The following is a 19,836-nucleotide window of genomic DNA, read 5'->3' as shown; positions in this document are numbered from 1 at the left end:
TGGGGGCCCCCCCCCCCTCCCCACTGTGGCCCTGGCGGGGCCCCAGGGGCCCCCCTGCATGCACAACTACAGCACTTGGGGGCCCCTCAGGGGCCCCCCTTGTTCTTCTTTAGCAGTCCTGGCTCGGTCCTGCATGCGCATGCACCCCAAAGACCCCCCAGGCTTTGAAGGGGGCCCCCCAGGAGGGGGCCCCCTTCAAAGCCTGGGTAGGGGGCCCCTCCTGGGGGGCCCCCTACCCCCTGGGGGGGCCTGGGGGGCCTCCCCTGGGGGCCCCCAGGCCTCGGGGGGCCCCCAAGGGGAAGCCCTTATGGGCAGCGGCAGCTTCTTGGCGGGGCTCTGCAGCAAAGGAGGGGGGGCCCCCGTTGTGTGGGACTTGCAGCAGGAGCTGGGATGGGGGGCCCCCCATGCTGCTGCTGCTGACTGCAGAAGCAGCAGCAGCAGCAGCAGCACAGTTGCTGCTGCAGATGCTGTTGCTGCTGCCGCGCCACAGGGCCCAGAGGGTACAGAAGGCGCAGGGGCCCCCCTAACAGCACTTGCTGCTTGGGGCCCCCGGGGCTGCTTTGTGTCAGGGGACCAGTAAGTCATTTGTCTTTTGCTGCTGCAGTTGAATTTTAAATAAAAATTCATGTCTTTTTGGTTTTGCTGCGCTGCTATTTTAGCGGCTGCGTAGCCCTTTGCTGCTGCTGCTGCTGCTGCTGCTGCGGGTTCATGTGTGCTGCTGCTACTCCGGGTACTACAGCAGATGCGTGTGTGTCACTGCTACCATTGCTGCGGCAGCAGCAGCACATTCATGTGTTTAGCTGCTGCTGCTGCTGCTGCTGCTGCTGCAGATTCATGCGTCTAGCTGCTGTTGCTGCTGCTGCAGCAGATTCATGTGTCGCTGCTGTTACTGCTCTCTATGTCTTGGTCAGGCGAGGCGTGGTTCGCTTTTGGTGCTGCAGCAGCTGTAGCTCACACTGCAGCAACTGCAGCAGCAGCAGCAGCAGCAGCAGCAGCGAGAGCAGCAGCTTTCCTTCGTTGGCCGTGAGCCTCCATCCCGAAATGCCTCAGGGGCTGCGGTAAGTTTTTGCTGCTCGCGTTTTCATTTGCTGCTAGTCATTTATGTTTACTTGTGAAAGTGCTGCTGCAGCTGATACTACTACTGCTGCTGCTGCTGCTGCTGCAGCTGATACTACTACTGCTGCTGCTGCTGCTGCTGCTGCTGTGCTGCAGCGCCGGGGAGAGCGCAGTAACGGCTGCTGCTGCTGCAGGAGATGAGCTGCTGGTCACTGCTGCAGCAGATTGCTCTTTATGTCTGTTTAAAATCAAAACCAGCTGCCTTTAAAACAAAACCCTAAACCCTAATCCCTAGACGCTAAACCCTTTTATTTCAGAGGCCGAGCTTTTGCCTTCTTCAAGGAACTGCAGAAATCGAAATTTTAGGGTTTAGGGTTTAGGATTCAGGAATTAGGGTTTATGTTTTAGGGTTTTTAGGGTTTAGGATTCAGGAATTAGGGTTTAGGTTTTAGGGTTTAGCAGCATTTGCGTTGGCAGCACAAACGGGCAGCTAGCCAAATAGAAAAGCAAAAGCAGCGGCCCAGTGCTGCTGCTGCTGCTGCTGCTGCTGCTTCGGGCAACACTGCTGCTTCTGCTGCAGTTGCTTTCCGAGTTGCTGCTGCTGCTGCTGCTGCTTCAGGCTCCACTGCTGCTACAGCTGCAGTTGTTTTCTGTGTTGCTGCTGCGGCTGCACCGCCTGCTGCCGCTGACAGATGAATAACTCTTGCTGTCATTGCTGCTGCTGCATCTGCCACATTGCTGCTGCTGCATCTGCCACATTGCTGCTGCTGCATCTGCCACATTGCTGCTGCTGCATCTGCCACTTCGTGCTGCACCCATTGCTGGCAGTGTTTTCAGGCCCTATGAAGTTTCAAGAGCTTCTCTCAGTCTAAACCCTAAACCCCAAACCCTAAACCCTAATTTTGCTGGTCTCCAGAGCATAAGCTGCTGCTGCACTTCATACACAATGCATGCAATATAAACATGCGCAGAGATGTTCTTATTTATGTACCAATGCCATGAATATATATATTTAAATATATTTATATGTATTTATAATTGAATATATATAAATATACATTCATATATATATATATATATATATATATACATGTATATGTGTACATATGCTTATATGTATATACTCATATGTACATTTGGACATATATATGTCTGTATATATATATATATCTATACCTATATAAAGGCACTGGCAATGCTGGTCTGCTGCTGCTCTTTCTCCTTTTTTTATCACTTTGCAAGACTTGATTATATACATCTATATATATATATAAATCATTAATTTGTTTTTAGTTGGCAGCTGGCGTTGTCGTCTCTGTTGCACTAGAGTTGCTGCTGCGCATGCAGAGGCGTGTGAGTGGAGGGAGTCTTCCTAGGCAATATAAGTTATTGAATAAATAAACTCTAAACAAAAACTAATGAGGGAATAGAAAATTGGATTCTTTTTGGGTCCGAACTGCTTCACGACCTGTACATACACCGCAGCGCAGTGTCTGTGCACACTGCGCTGAACTCCGCCGTCTCGCCGCTCCTTCGGCTCGTTCTTTTTTCAGCATTCTTTTTGGAATTTAAATTTTGAAATAATTAAAAAAGGAAAAATAAAACGCGGAATAAACACGCGGTGAAGTCCTTTTGCACGCAACCCCCACCGTCGCTCGCCAGCGGCTGATCCGGCAACTGCATGCGGCGGCTGTGGTGTGAAGTGTTTACAGCCCGGTGAAACTGCTCGAAAGCTCTCCCTTTTTATCTTTTTTAAATTTCTTTCTCCATTTATCTCGAAATTCCACTAAAATAAAGACGCGAGCAGCGGCGACAGCAGCAACCGCAGCAGCAGCAGCAGCAGCAGCAGCCCTGGGGCCTTCCGTGCACTGCGCTTGAGGGAATTCGCACTGCTCCAAAGCAGCCAAAGACACTTCACAAGAATGTCAGAGGTGAGCCCTGCTGCTGCAGCAGCAACAGCAGCAGCAGCAGCAGCAGCTGCTGCTGCAGCAGCCCCCGCCCTCGCCCCCTTCTCCCCGCTTTGGTGCACTCGGCGCCCCGCGGGCGCCGCCGAGTGCCCGCGGGGCCGCGCGGCCTCACCCCCCACCCGCAGCAGCCCCCACAGCGCCCCTGCTGCTGCTGCTGCTGCTGCTGCTGCTGTTGCTGCTGCTGCTGCTGCTGCTGCTGCTGCAGGCTGTGGTGGTGCCCCGCTCCTTCCGGCTGCTAGACGAGCTTGAAAAGGGCCAAAAGGGACAAGTGGCTGAAGGCGTTTCCTTTGGCTTAGAAGAGGCAGACGACATAACTCTTACAAACTGGTCAGGGACCATCTTCGGGCCCCCGGGGGTACGCTGCTGCTGCTGCTGCTGCTGCTGCTGCTGCTGCTGCTGCTGCTGCTGTTGGTGGTCCTGCTGCTGTTGCTCCCGCTGCTGTTTTGTGGGGTGAAGTAGCTGCGGCTCGTGCTGCTGCTGATGATGCCTCTGGCGGGTCTGCTGGTGCTGATGCTGCTCTCCGTGAAGCGGGTCAGCTGCTGCTGCTGCTGCTGCTGCTGCTGCTGCTGGTGTTCCTTGTGGTGGGCCAGCAGCAGCAGCAGCAGCTGTTGCTGCTAGTGCAGCTGGTGGTGCACGTGTTGCTTTCCGTCAAACTGCTCTCCTGCTGCTGTTGCTGCTGCTGCTGCTGCTCCCTCGGCCTTCCTGCTGCCGTTGCTTGCCGGTGGCGCTTCCACCTTTGCTTCTCTGCTGCTGCTGCTGCTACTGCCTTTGGGTCGAAGCGGCCTCATACCACTACGTGGTTGCTGCTGCTGCTGCTGCTGCTGCAGCAGCAGCTGCAGCAGCAGCGCCGCGCTGCCGCGGCTCTCCTTACTCTTCACTATGTGTGTAAACCTAGCGTTATGAAGCAATAAAAGTGCATGAGTTTGGCTGAAGTCCCAAAGAATCTGCCCCTGTGGGGTGACCACTGGTCACTGGTCGGTGGTCCACTGGTCCACTGGGTGGTCCACTGGTCACTGCGCTGCAGACGGCCTTCGAAAACCGCATTTACTCCGTGGCGATAAACTGCGGCCCGCTTTACCCCGACGCGCCGCCCGATGTTCGTTTTCGAACCAAAATTAATATGCATGCAGTCGACTCCAACGGCACAGTGAGGCTTTTAATAATTGTTTTTAATTCTTTATTTGAATTAATTTGTTCTTTTTTGTATTTCTTTATTTGAATTAATTTGTTCTTCTTTGTAGTTCTTAATTTGGATTATTGTGTTCTTTTCGTGGTTCTTTATTTGCATTAATTTGTTCTTTGTTTAATCCCATTTGTGGACTCCAACGGCACAGTGAGGCTTTTAATGAATTAATTTATTGCTTTTTAATTCTTTATTTTGTTCAAATTAGTTCGAATTTCTTGCTTTTTATTTGCTTATTTGGTTTGAATTAATTTATTCATTTGTTCTTTGTTCACTTCAGATTCGTTAATTGCTTTCTAATTCTTTATTTGATGTAAATTAATTAATTATTCATTTGTTCTTTGTTCACTTCAGATTCGTTAATTGCTTTCTAATTCTTTATTCGATTTAAGTTATTCCGCTGTATTGTTCTTTGTTTACTTGAAATTAATTAATTGATTTGTTCATTCTTTATTTGCTTCAAATGAACTAATTGCTTTGTTCATTCTCTATTCACTTTCACTGAATTAATTACTTCATTTATTTTTTATTTACTTCAAATTAATTAGTTACTTCACTTCTTCTTTATTCAATTCAGAGCCTTTTTTGCTGCCAATGTTTTGCTGCTGTGGCGCTTGCCTCTTTCTTGCTGCTCGTTTGCTGCGCGGCTGCCGCTGCAGCAGCGCGTGCTGCAGCAGCTTCCTCAAACCCTAAACCCTAAACCCTAAACCCTAAATGAGGCCGTGTGGCGCGTCAGTAGTCAATTGAGACTCGTAATTTATGCTTAATTAACATGTTTATGTCTTTATTTAAATTCTTTTTTGTTTTATTTTGTCTCTAAAATGCATTTATATTTGCGTTTACACTCGGTTGCATGTCTGCACATTTCTGGTGTACGTACACCCGAAAGCTGCTGCATGCACTTCGAAAAAGCCCTCATAAATATATGTTTTTGGAGCTCTCGAAGCCGCGAATTCGCTGCGGATATTTAAATATATATGTAATTTAAAGATATTAAGCAAAAGGGGACTTTAAAATGTTTTTTTATTCATTTTTCATGCCTCTTCCCATTTGCATTCCTCTGAGTTGCACGGGCCGCCGCAGTGCGCCGGCGGCGGCTGCGGGCGAGCCGAAGCCTCCAGTCGGCACGAAAAGGAGCAATTTGTGAATAAAAGTGGTAAAAATGTGAAATAAATGCAAACTAAATGCAAATGGAGTTAATTGGAGCAAAATGAAAGTGAAAATGGGGGAATTTGGGGCGGAAAACGCAGCAAGTTGGCGCTTTGCGACGCCGCAGGTAGTCAAAAACAGCTTCCCGCTGCTCCGCCAGTGGCAGCGCTCCTACACCATCGATATGCTGCTGACGGCGCTGCGGCAGGAAATGGCTGCGCAGGCGAACCGCCGGCTGCCGCAGCCGCCCGAGGGGGAGTTGTACTGAAAAAGTTGAATATTTTCGCAACTTTTTCTCCTTTTTCTCGGCTTTTTTCCGCTTTTTCGGGACTTCTCGGGACCCGAATTAAGGCATTAAAGCCGCAGCAACTGCCGGCCTGCAAATCCCAGAAATAACTGCCACTAGAAGCAGCAGCGGCAGCCGCTGCACCCCGCAGGGCTGCTGCTGCAGCGCCGGCAGCACCTGCAGCGCCTGCAACGCCGGCAGCAGCTGTAGCACCTGCAGCAGCTGTAGCTGCTGCAGCGCCGGCAGCAGCTGCAGCAGCTGCAGCAGCTGCGGAGCCGGCAGCAGCTACGGCACCTGCAGCAGCTGCAGCGGCTGCACCAGCTGCAGCACCTGCTGCGGCTGCAGCAACTGCCGCGGCTGCAGCGGCTGCAGCGGCTGCAGCGGCTGCAGCGGCTGCAGCAGCTAAGACAATAGATGAGATCCCGCTGCAGCAGCTGCTGCAGCAGCGAACGCTGCAGAGCTGAGTCCCGTTCATCATAATAGTGCAATTGTTGCTAACATCTGTGGATTAAAAAATCTTCATTCTGGATGTCTTAACAAAAAGCAGCTGTAACGCAGCCCTTGCGGTGTATAGACAGCTCCCGTTAATAAGCCCTTTGATTCTCAGAGAAGAAAAACCAACAAAACAAATCTCTAAGACAACAAACAAGTCTTATTGTTTGGGGGACTGCTGCAGCAGCTGCTGCTGCAGCAAAATGCTACAGTGCGGGCTGCAGCAGCAGCAGCAACTACTGCACGAACTACAGCTAAAGCGGTTAATGAAGCAGCTAATGCAGCAGCAGCTAGTGCAGCAGCAGCTAGTGCAGCAGCCAGTGCACCAGCAGCAGCAGCCAGCGCAGCAGCAGCAGCAAGTGCAGCATCAGCAGCAGCTAGTGCTGCAGCACATTAGTTTATTCTTTTCATGCTTACTATTAGGTGAGTGCAAAGCCTCTGTGCACCTCGGGCAGGGACCAAGAGCAACAAGCAGGGTTTATTAACCCTAAATGAGGGTTTAAATTAGGGTTTACAGACCAAAATGAAAGCATCAAAAGCCCTTGTTTAGCGGCCCCAGTGCCCCGAGAGCAACTGCACTTTAGGGGCCCAGCTGGGCTTCAAAGCCGGGGGCTAGAAACCCTAAATTAGGGTTTAGCTCACGCGCCCGATTAAACGCGCCGGCGAAGAAGTGTTAACCTCACCAGTTTAAGCCTCCTCTGGCTGCAGCAGCTGCAGCAGCAAAGCTGCAGCAGCAAAGCTGCAGCAGCAAAGCTGCAGCAGCAAAGCTGCAGCAACTAAATTCGCCCCAGACTGCTTTGAGGGGCCCTAGAGGCCCCCTGGGGCCCCCAGAGGCCCTATGGTGCAAAAAAAATTCCTTAGGGTCACCTGAAGTTCCCAAGGGGTTCTTGGGGCTCCTGCGGACCCCTCAAAGGTCCAAAAGAAGCCATGAGGGCCCCCTAAAGGCCTCCAAGGGCCCCGGAGGGCCCCCGAGGGGCTTTGGGGGCCCTTGGGGGCCCCTGGGGGCCCCTGGAGGCCCCTGGAGGCCCCTGGCGCTGCTGGCGCTTTGGGCCGGTGGCGAAGCCGGGGGGCCCCGTGAGTGGCAGTAGGTGAGAAGATAAACGTGGAATAAATATTGAGAAGTTTTATTATTTAATTTAATTTAATTTTAGCGTCTGAGCTGCAGTGGAGGAGCTTAAGGGGCCTCTTAGCCCCTAGGGGCGTCAGTCTTTGCCCTGTGTGTCCACAGGCGTTTCTGGCCATTTATGCACAAAGTTGAAATTCTTTTATTTTAATTGAAAGCCAAAATGTTGTTAAATACGAACTGGCTCAGCTGCTGCAAGTTGAGGGGCCACTGAAGCGCCAGAGCCGCGTAGAGCGGCCTTAACAAACATAAAAGTGAATGGGAATTTGGACATAAAACCGGCTACCACTAGGTCCAGGTGTATGTACACTCAAATAGTCTTTAATAAACTCAGAGACGCCGTTTTGTCTTCACATATTTTTCTTTTGCAGCAGAAAGCGCTGTGCTGCTCCGTGGCTAACAGCTTCATAGAAAAGTCCCACGCATGTTGCTGTGTGCGCAGCAGCAGGCGCGGCGGCGCGTGGGCGCGTTAGGCTCTGAATTGTCTCTTTTTTAGCGAATTAAAATGCCAATTAAAACTGCCTTTTCAATTAAACCCAATTTAAGGAGAAATGCAAAGAAATGGCGGAAACGGAAAGCCGGCGAGGGCGCTTAGAGCGGCTTTCAGACAGCATCGAGAGGCCGCGGGCGTGTCGCTGGCGTTTGTCTACGGGAAAGCTTTTGATTTTTGTTCCTTTATTTGATTTTGAATTTAAAACTAAATTATAATTGATTTATAATTTTAAATTCAATGGATTCCCCGGAGAAAACGAACGCGCGGCGGCGAGCGCGTGCTAGCCTGCGACGGACCTTTGCGGTGGTCCCGCGCAGCGGCCAGGCGAAGTTCTCTATTTTCTTCTCGATTTATTTGGATAAGTTGACTTCATATTGAATTGCATTTGTTATTTTTCCTTTTTTATAATGAAGAAGTAGGAAATTTCTGCCCGAGTGTGCGTGCACGGCTGGGGAGCTGCCGCAAGCGCCGTAGCCCGAGGCAGCAGCGACAGGGTACGGCCCTGTAGCACCCGCCCGACTCCTTCTCTTCGTTTCTTTCTTGTTTTTAGCTCCTTTCTTCCAATAGTTTGAAGTTTTACTCCAAAAACCGACTTTAGTGCGCCCCCGGTGGCTTCCTGGGTTGCGGCGCTCGGCTCGGTGGTCTTCCGGCGCAGGGGGGTGTCGATACAGCGCAAGTATGTGGGAGCAGCCGCTGAGTTTGTTTATTTTAGTCAATTCATATTAATTATAATTCCTTTATTAACTCTTAAGCCGCTTCGCTTCGAAGCGCCATGATCTCCCTGGCCGCCCGCACACGGTGAATGAGTCAGCGCTGGTTAGCAGCGAAGTGGTCCTTTCTTTCGCTTTTTTTTTCTTCATTGAAGACCAGCTCAAGGTTGTCGCCTCTGCTGCAGCTTCTGGCGGTGCTGCTGCTGCCGTTGCTCCTGCTGCTGCTGCCGCTGCTGCCGCTGCTGCCGCTGCTGCCGCTGCTGCCGCTGCTGCTGCTGCTGCAGCTGCTGCAGCGGCCCGCGCTGCTGCTGCTCCGTTTATGGCCTCTCCTCACCTGCGGCTCCACACTGTCTGTTAATAGCATGAAGAACAGAATTCTAAACTTGACGCGCCACTACGCCCCGACTCTCCCGACGGTGAGGGGGCCGAGCCCAGACCAGCAGCAGCACGCAGCAGCAGCAGCAGCAGCAGAAGCCCCAGGCCCGAGTGCAGCAGCAGCAGCAGCAGCAGCAGCAGCAGGCGCGGCGCCCCTGCAGTCCCCCAACGGCGTCGACCCCAGCCGCGGCGCCGGCGCCTACCGAGACCCCGCCGCTGCAGCGGCCGCCACCTCCGCAGCAGCAGCAGCAGCAGCAGCAGCAGCAGCAGCAGCAGCAGCAGCAGGGGGCGGAGGGGGGCCCCCTGCTTCCAACATGCAGAAAGATAAAAGACTCGACACTGCTGAGGGGAGGCCCCTGGAGTCCCCCTGCCGCCCCAACTGCACAGCAGCAGATCACCACTGCCACGGGCCAGAAGAAAAGCCCCACTTCTTTTCTCTGTGCACCAAATGCGCAGCAGACGGCAAAGTACACAAACCCTAAACCCTAAACCCTAAACCCTAAACCCTAAACCCTCAGTGCTGCGCCCTGGGCGCTGGACTCTAACGCACAGTCTCTGAACCTCCCACTCGCTCAAAGTTGGCTTTTAACCAACTCCTGATCTCTGACTCGTAAACCCTAAACCCTAAACCCTACTTCCTAGTCCTTACCGCTAAACCCTAGCCCCCAAACCCGAGCCCCTGGGGCCCCCTAGAGGCCCCGAAGGGGCCCCCCTGGGGGCCCCTTCGGGGCCCTCGCCTCTAAACCCTACCCACTCATCCCCAACCCCTCCGCCTCTTCCTCAAACCCTAACCCCTCTCCCTCAAACCCCAAGCCCTAACCCCTCTCAATTCCTAAACCCTAGCATTTCTCCCCCAAACCCTAAACCCTAACCCCTCCTCCTCAAACCCTAAACCCTAACCCCTCTCCCTCAAACCCAAACCCTACCCCCTCTCCCTCCAGCCCTACACGCTAACCCCTCCCCGTAAACCCTAGCCCCATCCCTAAACCCTAGCCCCCCGCTAAACCCTACGCCCTCCACGTAAACCCCAGCCCCTCCCCGTTCGCGCCAAACCCTAGCCCCGCGCCCGAAGGCCCCCTAACCCCGAAGGGCGAAATGTTGCACAGCGAAGTCAACAAACTGTTCACCAACGCGGGGGTGTTTCCCGCGCCCTGCATAAACCCTAAACCCTAAACCCTAAACCCTAAACCCTAAACCCTAAACCCTAAACCCTAAACCCTAAACCCCCCTAAACCCTAAACCCTAAACCCTAAACCCTAAACCCTAAAACCCTAAACCCTAAACCCTAAACCCTAAACCTAAACCCTAAACCCTAAACCCTAAACCCTAAACCCTAAACCCTAAACCCTAAACCCTAAACCCCAAACCTAACCCCAAACCCTAAACCCTAAACCCCCTAAACCCTAAACCCTAAACCCTAAACCCTAAACCCTAAACCCTAAACCCTAAACCCTAAACCCTAACCCTACCCCGAAGGGCGAAATGTTGCACAGCGAAGTCAACAAACTGTTCACCAACGCGGGGGTGTTTCCCGCGCCCTGCATAAACCCTAAACCCTAAACCCTAAACCCTAAACCCTAAACCCTAAACCCTAAACCCTAAACCCTAAACCCCCCTAAACCCTAAACCCTAAACCCTAAACCCTAAACCCTAAAACCCTAAACCCTAAACCCTAAACCCTAAAAAACCCTATAATCCCAATACTGCCTCGGGCGGTTTACGTTCGCGTCCGCGTAGTACCGCGCCACGTTTGGCTGCGCTGTCTTCCAAACTGCCCCTCGTGAAGCGCCACCTGGAGGCCTTCGCAGTCACTATTCTCGCAGTGGTCTAAACCCTAAACCCTAAACCCTAAACCCTAAACCCTAAAACCCTAAACCCTAAACCCTAAACCCTAAAGAAGGGCGAAATGTTGCACAGCGAAGTCAACAAACTGTTCACCAACGCGGGGGTGTTTCCCGCGCCCTGCATAAACCCTAAACCCTAAACCCTAAACCCTAAACCCTAAACCCTAAACCCTAAACCCTAAACCCTAAACCCCCACTAAACCCTAAACCCTAAACCCTAAACCCTAAACCCTAAACCCTAAACCCTAAACCCTAAACCCTAAGCCCTAAACCCCAAACCCTAAACCCTAAACCCTAAACCCTAAACCCTAAACCCTCGTCGTGTTGCGCAGGACAAGCCCCTGCGGGAGCCCGCGAAGGGCTTCATCACTCGCAGCGAAAGCTACGTCAACGCCAGCGCGGCCTCGCGCTGGGAAGTCGACGAGCTTTGCGGCAAAGAGCCCCACAAAGAGCCCTCGGGGCCCGTCTTCGACCGCTCCCGCTTCGTCCAGGAAGTCCAGCTCGACGGTCAGACAGCCCCTTTTCCCTTCTCCCGGCCCTTTAGGGGCCCTTTAGAGGCCCTTTAGGGGCCCTTTAGGGGCCCCCTTTAGGGGCCCTTTAGAGGCCCTTTAGGGGCCCTTGAGGGGCCCTTCAGGGGCTCTTTAGGGGCCCTTCAGGGGTTCTTTAGGGGCCCTTCAGGGGCTCTTTAGTGGCTCTTTAGGGGCCCTTTAGGGGCCCTCTAGGGGCCCTTTAGGGGCCCTTTAGGGGCTCCTTAGGGTCCCTTTAGGGGCTCTTTGGAGGTTTCTAGGGGCCCCTTTAGAGGCCTTTAGGGGGTCGTGAGGGGGCTCTTTGGGGGCCTTTTAGGGGGCCGTGAAGTGGGCCTTTAGGGGCCCTTTAGGGGGCCCTGAAGGGGCCCCTTAGGGGCACTTCAGAGGCCCTTAAGGGGCTTTTTAGGGGCCCTTTAGGCGCACTTTAGGCGCGCTTTAGGGCGCCTTTGCGGGGCTTTTAGGGTCACTTTGATAGGCCTTTTAGGGGGTTTTAGGGGCCCTTTAGGGTCCTCTTAGGGGCCCTTTAGCCCTTTAGGGGCATCTTTAGGACGTTTTAGATTCTTTTAGGTCCACTTTAGGTCCTTTTCAGACCTCTTTTAGTTTCTTTCACCCTTGCAGGCCCTTTTAAATCCTTTTAAACCTTTAGAGGCCTTTTCAGGGTCCTTTTGGGTTCTCTTTTGCTGCCTTTTATATCCCTTTTAGGGTCTTGGGGCTGGGCTTTGCGGGCGTGCAGGCACTGTGAGCATAAACGACATTTTCGACTTCTCGCACGGCCAGAATTTGGGAAAGGGGTCTTATGGACAAGTGATGAAGGCCAGGGACTTCAAGACGGGGACTACGCGGGCCATAAAAGTGGTCTACAAGCCCCGCATTGAAAATGTCACTCGCCTCAAGAGGGAAATCCTCATCATGTGGGGCCCCATCAGGAAGGAGCTTTTCGCACCTTTTTTGAAAACTTATTCCTTTTTTTCCTTTTGAAATACTCGCTTTTAACGAAATTCTTTTGCATTTAAGTTAATCGATTCTGGTGCCTCTTTTTCTCTGAGATATTCGCTTTTTTAACAGCCTTTTAGGCCCAGGCGCCTTTCCCTTTGTTTGTGCATATTAATTAACTCCCGCGAGCTTTAATGTGCATATTTATTCCTTTTTTGCTCAACTTCTTTAATACTTAACATGTACAAATGCCTGGATATATGTATACATGTATATATATATATATATATATTTATAGATGTAGTGCAGCTGTTGTCTTTAGCTTTGCTGTTTGCTGCGCGGCGGTGGAGTGGCGGGGAGCCGCAGCTAGGGCGGGAGCTTTGCTGCTGCTGCTGCTGCTGCTGCTGCTGCAGCTGCTGCAGCGGAAGCAGAAAAATTGCGTGCTGTGCGGGTGTGGGGGCCTGCAGGAAGCGCCTGGACCACCCGAACATAATAAAGTTGTTTGAAGTTTACGAAGACGAAAAGAACTTGTATTTGGTGATGGAGCTTTGCACGGGGGGAGAGCTTTTTGAGCGCATCATCAAAAGTGGCCACTTTTCCGAACGCTATGCTGCATGCCTCATGCGCCAAGTCTTCTCTGCTGCTGCTTACTGCCACGCCAACAATGTCATGCACAGAGATCTCAAGCCAGAAAACCTTCTCTACGCCGACAGCTCGCCCCTCTCAGCCCTCAAGGTCATCGGTGAGGCCCCCCACTGCTGCTGCTGCTGCTGCTGCTGCTGCTGCTGCAACCGGCGCCCTGCAGCTGCAGCAACCTGCGCCGTGCAGCTGCAGCACGGAAGCAGCATTCATGGGGCAGCATGCAGGGTGCTGCACCGCTGCAGGCCTTTGGGAGCTCTATTGGTTCTAGTGATGGTGGTCGTATCAAGTCGTTTCGCTTTACATTTGAAGCATATTTTCGCTGCTTTATGGATTCATCTTCGAGTTCGTTTGTTGCTGCTTTTACAATTGAATATAGCGCACTTTGTTTGCTGATAAGTTGGCTTGCTATTACTTTGAGACTTTTATTTTCGATAGTAAGGTGGTAGTGGGGCCGCCACGCATTAGCAGAAATATATTTATTATATATGGGCAGAGCCTCAGGCCAATGAAATAGCTGTCTTTGTGTGCTGCAGTTATTCAGCTCGAGTGAAGATTTCGCATATGTGCATTCCTTATCAGTTTTCGGGTTGTATGATTTGAATATATTTGTTACTAGACAAATTCACCGTTCGTATTCATCTGTACATACATACACCTTGTGCAACTACACATTTATCTATGTAAGTATAGTAACCAATTAAGTTGTGCCTGTGTATCTATGTAATTTATATGCATTTAGATATTCATTTTTATTACATACGAATTTAGAGATGCAAACTGCGCACAAGTTGTGCCTAGGCTTGCCTGGCTGCCTTATGCTTAGCAGAATTCCTTGGAAACATCTTAGTCGCAAAAATGTAGCATCATAATTAATCTTTGCAAACACATATTATATTCTTGTACGTAAAACTATTTACATTTTTCATTTTTATCTTTATTTATATCTCTAAGTATGAGGGCGGCTATGCATGTGCCTGCGGGTGTGTATACCTATACAACCTGTGCGAGTGCCAATGCGCTGCTGCTGCTGCTGCTGTGTAGAAGTGGGCATTTTGCTTGTGTGTGGTCTGTGTGCCGAATTAGTTTTTTTTGCTTGGCTTTGAGTTGTTTTGGATGCTTTCAGTTTCTTTATGTAATAACCTTTTGCCTGATTGTGCCGTTACTGCCTTTCGCCTGCGCTGGCGTTGCTGGGCGCTGCACAACAGCTGCATTTCTGCTGCTGCTGCTTGCTGCTGCTTGCTGCTGCTTGCTGCTGCTGCTACAGACTGGGGCTTCGCTGCTCGCTGCGGCCGCAGCCATAAGTTTAGCAGCGTCGTGGGCACGCCTTATTACGTTGCGCCTGAAGTTCTCTTCGGCAAATACGGCAGCGAGTGCGACATATGGAGCACAGGGGTCATTCTTTTCATTCTTCTTTGCGGCTATCCGCCTTTCCGTAAGCCAAGGCATCAATTGCATGCAACAAAGGGGCAAATATGTGTACATTTACATATATATATTCCCTTTTTACAATTGTATACATTTATACACAAATATATAGACAATGCCAGAATGCATGCATGTGCCTACATATGCCTTGGGAAACATGCATTCGAATCTCTTCGCCCGCAGTTCCGGGTGCGTTCAAGTTGCCATTTTTTCTGCAAATGAAGTAATCCGTTTGCCTTTATCTGTGTGCGTCGTTGCTGCGCCGTCGAGCGCCATGGGGTGCCCTACTGCTGCTGCTGCTGCTGCGGCTGCTGCTGCTGCGGATCAAGTCGCACTGCTAATTATCATCAGAGCGGGTTGTGGCTTGTGGCGGCGCAGGCCAAACTGGGCGTGCCTGGGCAGCAGATTTTCTTGATCTTAGTGTACAGTTTGGGTGCTTGTTTCCTGGAGCTTTTGTTGAGAACTCGCACTGGGTGTCTGCATAAATAGAATGTTGAACAAATGGGCGAACATAAAGGCAGAAATAAAGGGAAATGCTGCTTGTGTTGCGTTGCTGCTGCGTTTCGCGGGTCTCAGATGGAAAAGACAACCAGGCGATTCTGAAGAAAGTGCAGGCGGGGGAGTTCAGCTTTGACCCGCGCCACTGGAAGCGGATTTCGGAGCCGGCGAAGGACTTGGTGAGAAGATGCTTGACTTACGTGCCTTCGAAACGCATCACCGCGCAAGAGGCGCTGCAGCACCCGTGGATTCAGGCCTATGCTGCGGGGCACGGGGGCGTGGAGCAGGCGCTTTCAGTGCGTCTTGGGTCGGATTTGATAGAACGTTTCAAGAATTTTCAGCGGCTGCACAAGCTGAAGAGGCTGGCCATCACCTGCGTGGCCTACCAGCTCTCCGACAGCGAAATCGGCATGCTGCACGACGCCTTCGCCGCGCTGGACAAAAACGCAGACGGAGTCCTCACTGTGAGCGAAATGCAACAGGGGCTGGAGCAGTGCGGCATTCAGGGGGAAGACGTGATCGAAGTGCTTAAGGAACTCGACACCGACGGAAACGGCACAATTGACTACACCGAGTTCATCGCCGCCTCCATGGATCACAAAATCTATGAACAAGAATCCGCCTGCCAGAACGCCTTCAGGGTCTTTGATCTCGACGGCGACGGCAAAATATCCGTGTAAGAATTTCAAAATGAATTGGGATCAAACTGGCAAGAACGAAATTGCTTTTCTGCTGCATCTGTGCCGCCTCAGTGCGCTGCGTACTGCTAAGTAGTAGTTGAGTTCCTGTGCAGCCTACGCTATTTCAAATCCTAGGGTTTGCGCCTCATGCTTCCTGCATTTTGTTTGTTTCTTTTCGTCTTTGCGGCTGGCCCGCTCTGCTCATGTATTCGTTTTGCTTCTGTTCCCAATTTAGCGAAGTGCATGTGAAGGCAATGGTCAACGTGCATCTCTTGCTGGCTTTTGCGCTTTTGTACGACAGAGATGAATTGCATAAAGTGCTCGAGACGAATTATATTAAGGAGGCGTTCAGTAAAGAGGCTGTCCTTGAGATGATTAGAGAGGTGCGGCAGAACAGCTTCTGGATCTTGGATTGTCTTGCATTTGCGGTTTGCAGTTCACGACCACTTAAGAGAACAGAGTAATGCAGATGGTGCACATATTACTCCTCCTCTTTGAATTTTTTAGTGTTGAGGAGCTCAAGAATCGTTGGGAGTGGATTTAAATTCGATTTATTGTTGGAAATTTAGCTTTTTTTGTTTTTGCGTGCTGCAGGGGGATCTGAACAACGACGGCATGATCGACTTCGACGAATTTATGCGCATGATGAGAGGCCGCCAAAGGAAAGCCAGCGAAGGCACTTCGCCGCTGGCGCGCGCGCGGGCGCTGCTATACCGTCGTTATGACAACTGAGGGAGTGAAAGAAGTACAAAAAAGGAAAAGAAAAAAGAAATACAAATTGGAAAAGATTTATTCTCGAGGGGTTAGTGAACGGCGTGAGGCGCTCCGCCCGACAGCGACGAGTCCGAGTTGTCCGCGCTGGGGCGCTAGCGAGAGGCAAAGGCCTAGCGCTTGTTCCAAAAGGCTGCAACGAGCCAGCGCTAACCGAACTTGTAAAAGTGAAGAAGACAAAGACATGCAAACAAAGATAAGAAAGCAAGGGGAAGCAAATGCAGCAGCAGACGCAGCGCAGCAAAGAAAGTGACTGCCGGCGCCTGCCAGGAAAGAAATCCAAGTCAGCTGACTGCGGTGGGGGCGCCTTGCTGCACATTTTCTTGTTAGCTTTTTGTCTGTTGAGCCACTCACCGAAGTGCTCCCTCCTACGAAAGTAGTAACAGTGTTATATTTGTTCCTTTTTCAAATTCAGGGACGGGTTGAGAGCTGGCCGGCTTTCAAAATGTAGCACGGCGTAGCATTCACAGAGGCTCCCTTTGGTTTGCAAAGCACCTTTACCATTTCACACTTGGCTGTACAATAAGTCGTAAAACTGCGGCGTTCTTATGGGTTGCTGTATGGCTAGCCGCAGCTGGCCGTGGCTAGCTGTCGCTAGCTGCTGTTTCCCCAACGGAGAAAGCCTTGTTCTCTTCTTTAGTGCAGGAATCAAAGTCGCTAGTTCTCATTTCAAACGGCTAGGGAGTGCAGCGGCTCCCGGTGAGAAGTACAATGGCCCTTGGGGTAATGGTCATGTGCGTGCTGCAGGGACCGAAATTAATGTGATTAATAAAAATAGTTTGATGAGAATTACTGAACATTAGTAATTAGCGCTGATTTGGGGGCGAAGGCTTTGCAGAGGAACTGTTTGTGTGGGTGCTGGTGGTCAGGGTAGGTCTTGCCGATTAGACGAATACGTTGCTAGTTATGTGAAATGCACACAGTACTGTGAAGTACATATAGGGACATCTAAAAATGACGAATATTCTAATTAAATAGAGAAAACGAATGGCTCTGCTAGCGTTGGGCGCAGCCGACCGCCCCACACTCTGAACACGATGGCAGCACACACAGCGTCCGGAACGGCGCTTTTAAGCTTAAATTAATTTTTAATTTAATTAAATTAAAAATTAAAAACGTGCCCTGCTGTAACAGCAGAAAGTAGGGTCTCCAGTGCATTCACAACAGCTTTGTCTAGTGAGCTCGCCTGCAGCCTGTCTTCTGGCCTCTGTAGTGGCTTAACGACGACTAGCACATACTCTCTCTTTGTCTTGGCTTCGAAACCTGATGTATTCCCAAGAAATGGAGCGACTGGGTTGCATCAGATAAATAAATAAGACTTCATTTGTCCTATAGCAGTTCCAAAGGGGCCCTGGCTCGCCATTTTCCGTCTGTTTCCTTTTCCTCCGCTGGATTTGAATTGTGGGCTTTGGGGTCACTTCGAGCCAAAAATGGGGCCCGAAGAAGAGCTGCAGCCCGGCGATGGCTACGGAGGCAATGGGGTGCATTTTTTCCCCCCAAGTGCGGACTCAAGTTTGATATTTCTGCACGGGAGAGGGGATAGCGGGGAGGGCTGGGGGGTGCTGGCTGGCTTGTTGAACAGCAGAGAGGCCCTGCGGGGCCGCGTGCGCCTCATTTTGCCAACAGCGGACAGAATTCATATAACAAAGTATGACATAGAGTGTAACGCCTGGTTTGATTCGCGTTCGGAGCGCCGCGACACAGACGAAGACGCGGAGGGCTTCGAGCGCAGCCACCGCCGCGTTCAACATTTAATTCAACAAGAAATACAAAACGGAATTAAACCTTCACGGATTATTGTGGCGGGATTCAGCCAGGGAGGCGCAATGGCCTACTACACACCCTTGCGCTCGGAGACCCCTCTGGCCGCAGCCATTTGCCTCAGCGGCTGGTGCCCGTTTCTGCACGATTTAGTCGTGCAAAAGGCGTTTGCCAGCGGCAACTGTCAGTTCATGCACATGCACGGCGTGGTAGACACAGTAGTTGACTACAGCTTCGCACGGCAGTCGTATGAAGCCGCTGTGGAAGCAACGAAGAAAGCAGCAGCAGCTGCTGCTGCTGATCCCGCAACAGTGGCGAGTAGATTCGAATTTAAAACCTATGAAAGACTTGGCCACGAGTCAAACGCCAAGGAAATGGCAGACTTTCTGCATTTCATTGAGCGCTGCCTCGCAAAAAACACCTGAGCTTTCCTTAAGCCCTGCGCACCGCAAGCCTGCCGGTGGCTGTAGCCAACATAGAAAAGTAGCAAACAAAAGAAGGCCTTTAAATCCCTCAGAAGCTCCTCCAAACATGCGATTTAGACTCTTGGAAATATAACTAACGAACGCTACATCTTAAAATCCTAAACGTTGAAATCAGGCCTGCCGTGAGCCCGCGACATGCTAAATACCCAATTACCCTGACTCTGCAACTTATGTGAACTCATTTTTTTCAACACTATTCCCCTTAGCTGCAAAAGTTCCCTAATGTGATGTACTGGGCAAAGAGCCATTTGGCCCAACATTAGTTCCATCAGGTCTACACGGAGGTCGCAGCGCAACAAAACCCAAATCGCCGTCTAATGACAAAAAATAAAAAATAAAAGGAGTCCCAAGTTAGTCAGATCATCTAAAGCGGGCCCCAACTCGCCGGGCATTCAAAGAATTGCCTTGGGGCCCCCTAAAGGCAAAGCTCCCCGGGGGACCTCAGGGGCCCCTTTGCGCGAAATTGCTGAGGCTTTGGGGGCCCCGCCGCGGTATCATAAGCCCCATTGAATGGCTGAGTGCCTTCTTAAAAGACATGGGGCTTTAATGACGGACTCGGAGGCCCTAGGGGGGCCCCTCCCCCCAGTCGCTCTCTCTGGGGGCCCCTAGGGGGCCCCTATGGGGCCCCCGGAGGTGCTGCTTCGTACAGTGTGTATTTGGTTTCAGAGCCCTGACTTTGTGGGTTGTTTTTTGAGACTGCGGACGTAGAGGTTGTGCATTCGGAGTTTGTGGATGTTGGTGCATCTGTCTCTGAGATCTTGAATCAAATCAGTGAAAACGTCGAACTTCTTGACAATCACTTTGCTCACCAAGGCCTGCTTCACTGCGTCCGGCAGCACTGGCACTTGAAAGGCATACACGGGGCAGTAGCCGTAAGTTCGCTCCACCTCTGCATGCACTATATCCCGGGGGGCCACTGGGCCAATGCCTCCGTGGACCACTGGAATGCGCATTCCCATTTCCACCTGAAAAAAGATATTCATCGCACAGAATAACTCCAAATATCCATTTACGAGTTTATAGTACATATAGGTGCTAATCTGCAGTGTTTGCATATATCATATATATATATATATATGTATATATATATATGTATATATATATATATACATATGTATACATATATACTGAGGCAGCAGCAGCAGCAGCAACAGCAGCAGAAGCACCTCTATCTTCTCGAATTCGTCCAGCAGCAAGTCGAAGCTGCCCACGTAACGAGTCCGAAGGATCACCGGCACCACTGGAGCATCTTTGGGAGGGGCAGGGATTGTCTAAGGCAGCACAAAGAGGCAGCAGAGCAATTATCATTCAAACTCCAGCTGAAGTTTTTAGTCCTTCTTTTAGGGTTTAAATGCTAGGGTTAAGGGTTTGGGGGCTAGGATCTAGGGCTTCGAGGCTAGGGTTTAGGGTGTGGCTCTCTTACTTTAATTTCCTGT

At 51.1% G+C, this 19,836-nt stretch overlaps 5 protein-coding genes across 5 annotated transcripts in view; 3 read left to right on the top strand and 2 right to left on the bottom strand.

Moving 5' to 3' along the window:
• Positions 1–2,978: 2,978 nt before the first annotated feature.
• Positions 2,979–3,934, top strand: ENH_00061130 (ubiquitin-conjugating enzyme e2, putative; the record flags this gene model as incomplete). The annotated part of the gene is made up of 3 exons (XM_013577146.1): positions 2,979–2,987; positions 3,229–3,378; positions 3,647–3,934. 3 exons carry the CDS (start codon positions 2,979–2,981, stop codon positions 3,932–3,934), a joined length of 447 nt encoding a protein of 148 aa, XP_013432600.1.
• Positions 3,935–5,486: 1,552 nt separating this feature from the next.
• Positions 5,487–6,119, bottom strand: ENH_00061120 (hypothetical protein; the record flags this gene model as incomplete). Its single annotated transcript, XM_013577145.1, has 1 exon — positions 5,487–6,119. One exon carries the CDS (start codon positions 6,117–6,119, stop codon positions 5,487–5,489), a length of 633 nt encoding a protein of 210 aa, XP_013432599.1.
• Positions 6,120–8,821: 2,702 nt separating this feature from the next.
• ENH_00061110 (CAM kinase, CDPK family TgTOXPK2, putative) lies at positions 8,822–16,115 on the top strand (the record flags this gene model as incomplete). Its single annotated transcript, XM_013577144.1, has 8 exons — positions 8,822–9,301; positions 11,011–11,185; positions 11,939–12,116; positions 12,606–12,880; positions 14,045–14,212; positions 14,782–15,379; positions 15,685–15,766; positions 15,978–16,115. The coding sequence occupies 8 exons, from the start codon at positions 8,822–8,824 to the stop codon at positions 16,113–16,115; spliced, it is 2,094 nt and encodes a 697-aa protein (XP_013432598.1).
• Positions 16,116–17,584: 1,469 nt separating this feature from the next.
• ENH_00061100 (hypothetical protein, conserved) lies at positions 17,585–18,340 on the top strand (the record flags this gene model as incomplete). Its single annotated transcript, XM_013577143.1, has 1 exon — positions 17,585–18,340. The coding sequence occupies one exon, from the start codon at positions 17,585–17,587 to the stop codon at positions 18,338–18,340; it is 756 nt and encodes a 251-aa protein (XP_013432597.1).
• Positions 18,341–19,062: 722 nt separating this feature from the next.
• ENH_00061090 (elongation factor Tu GTP-binding domain-containing protein, putative) overlaps positions 19,063–19,836 on the bottom strand; it is a gene marked incomplete at both ends in the record, with an annotated part of 4,427 nt that continues 3,653 nt past the window's right edge. Inside the window, 3 exons of the mRNA XM_013577142.1 lie at positions 19,063–19,365; positions 19,567–19,671; positions 19,824–19,836. The exon at positions 19,824–19,836 is cut by the window's right edge and continues 161 nt beyond it. Of these exons, the coding sequence (XP_013432596.1) occupies positions 19,063–19,365; positions 19,567–19,671; positions 19,824–19,836 (421 nt within the window). The remainder of the gene's footprint in view (positions 19,366–19,566; positions 19,672–19,823) is intronic.

This window comes from Eimeria necatrix, genomic scaffold (assembly GCF_000499385.1).
Source record: "Eimeria necatrix Houghton genomic scaffold, Enh_scaff52, whole genome shotgun sequence".
In the NCBI taxonomy this organism is placed as follows: domain Eukaryota; phylum Apicomplexa; class Conoidasida; order Eucoccidiorida; family Eimeriidae; genus Eimeria; species Eimeria necatrix.
Note: the sequence above shows the minus strand (reverse complement) of the source record. Positions and strands in the feature narration are given on the sequence as shown.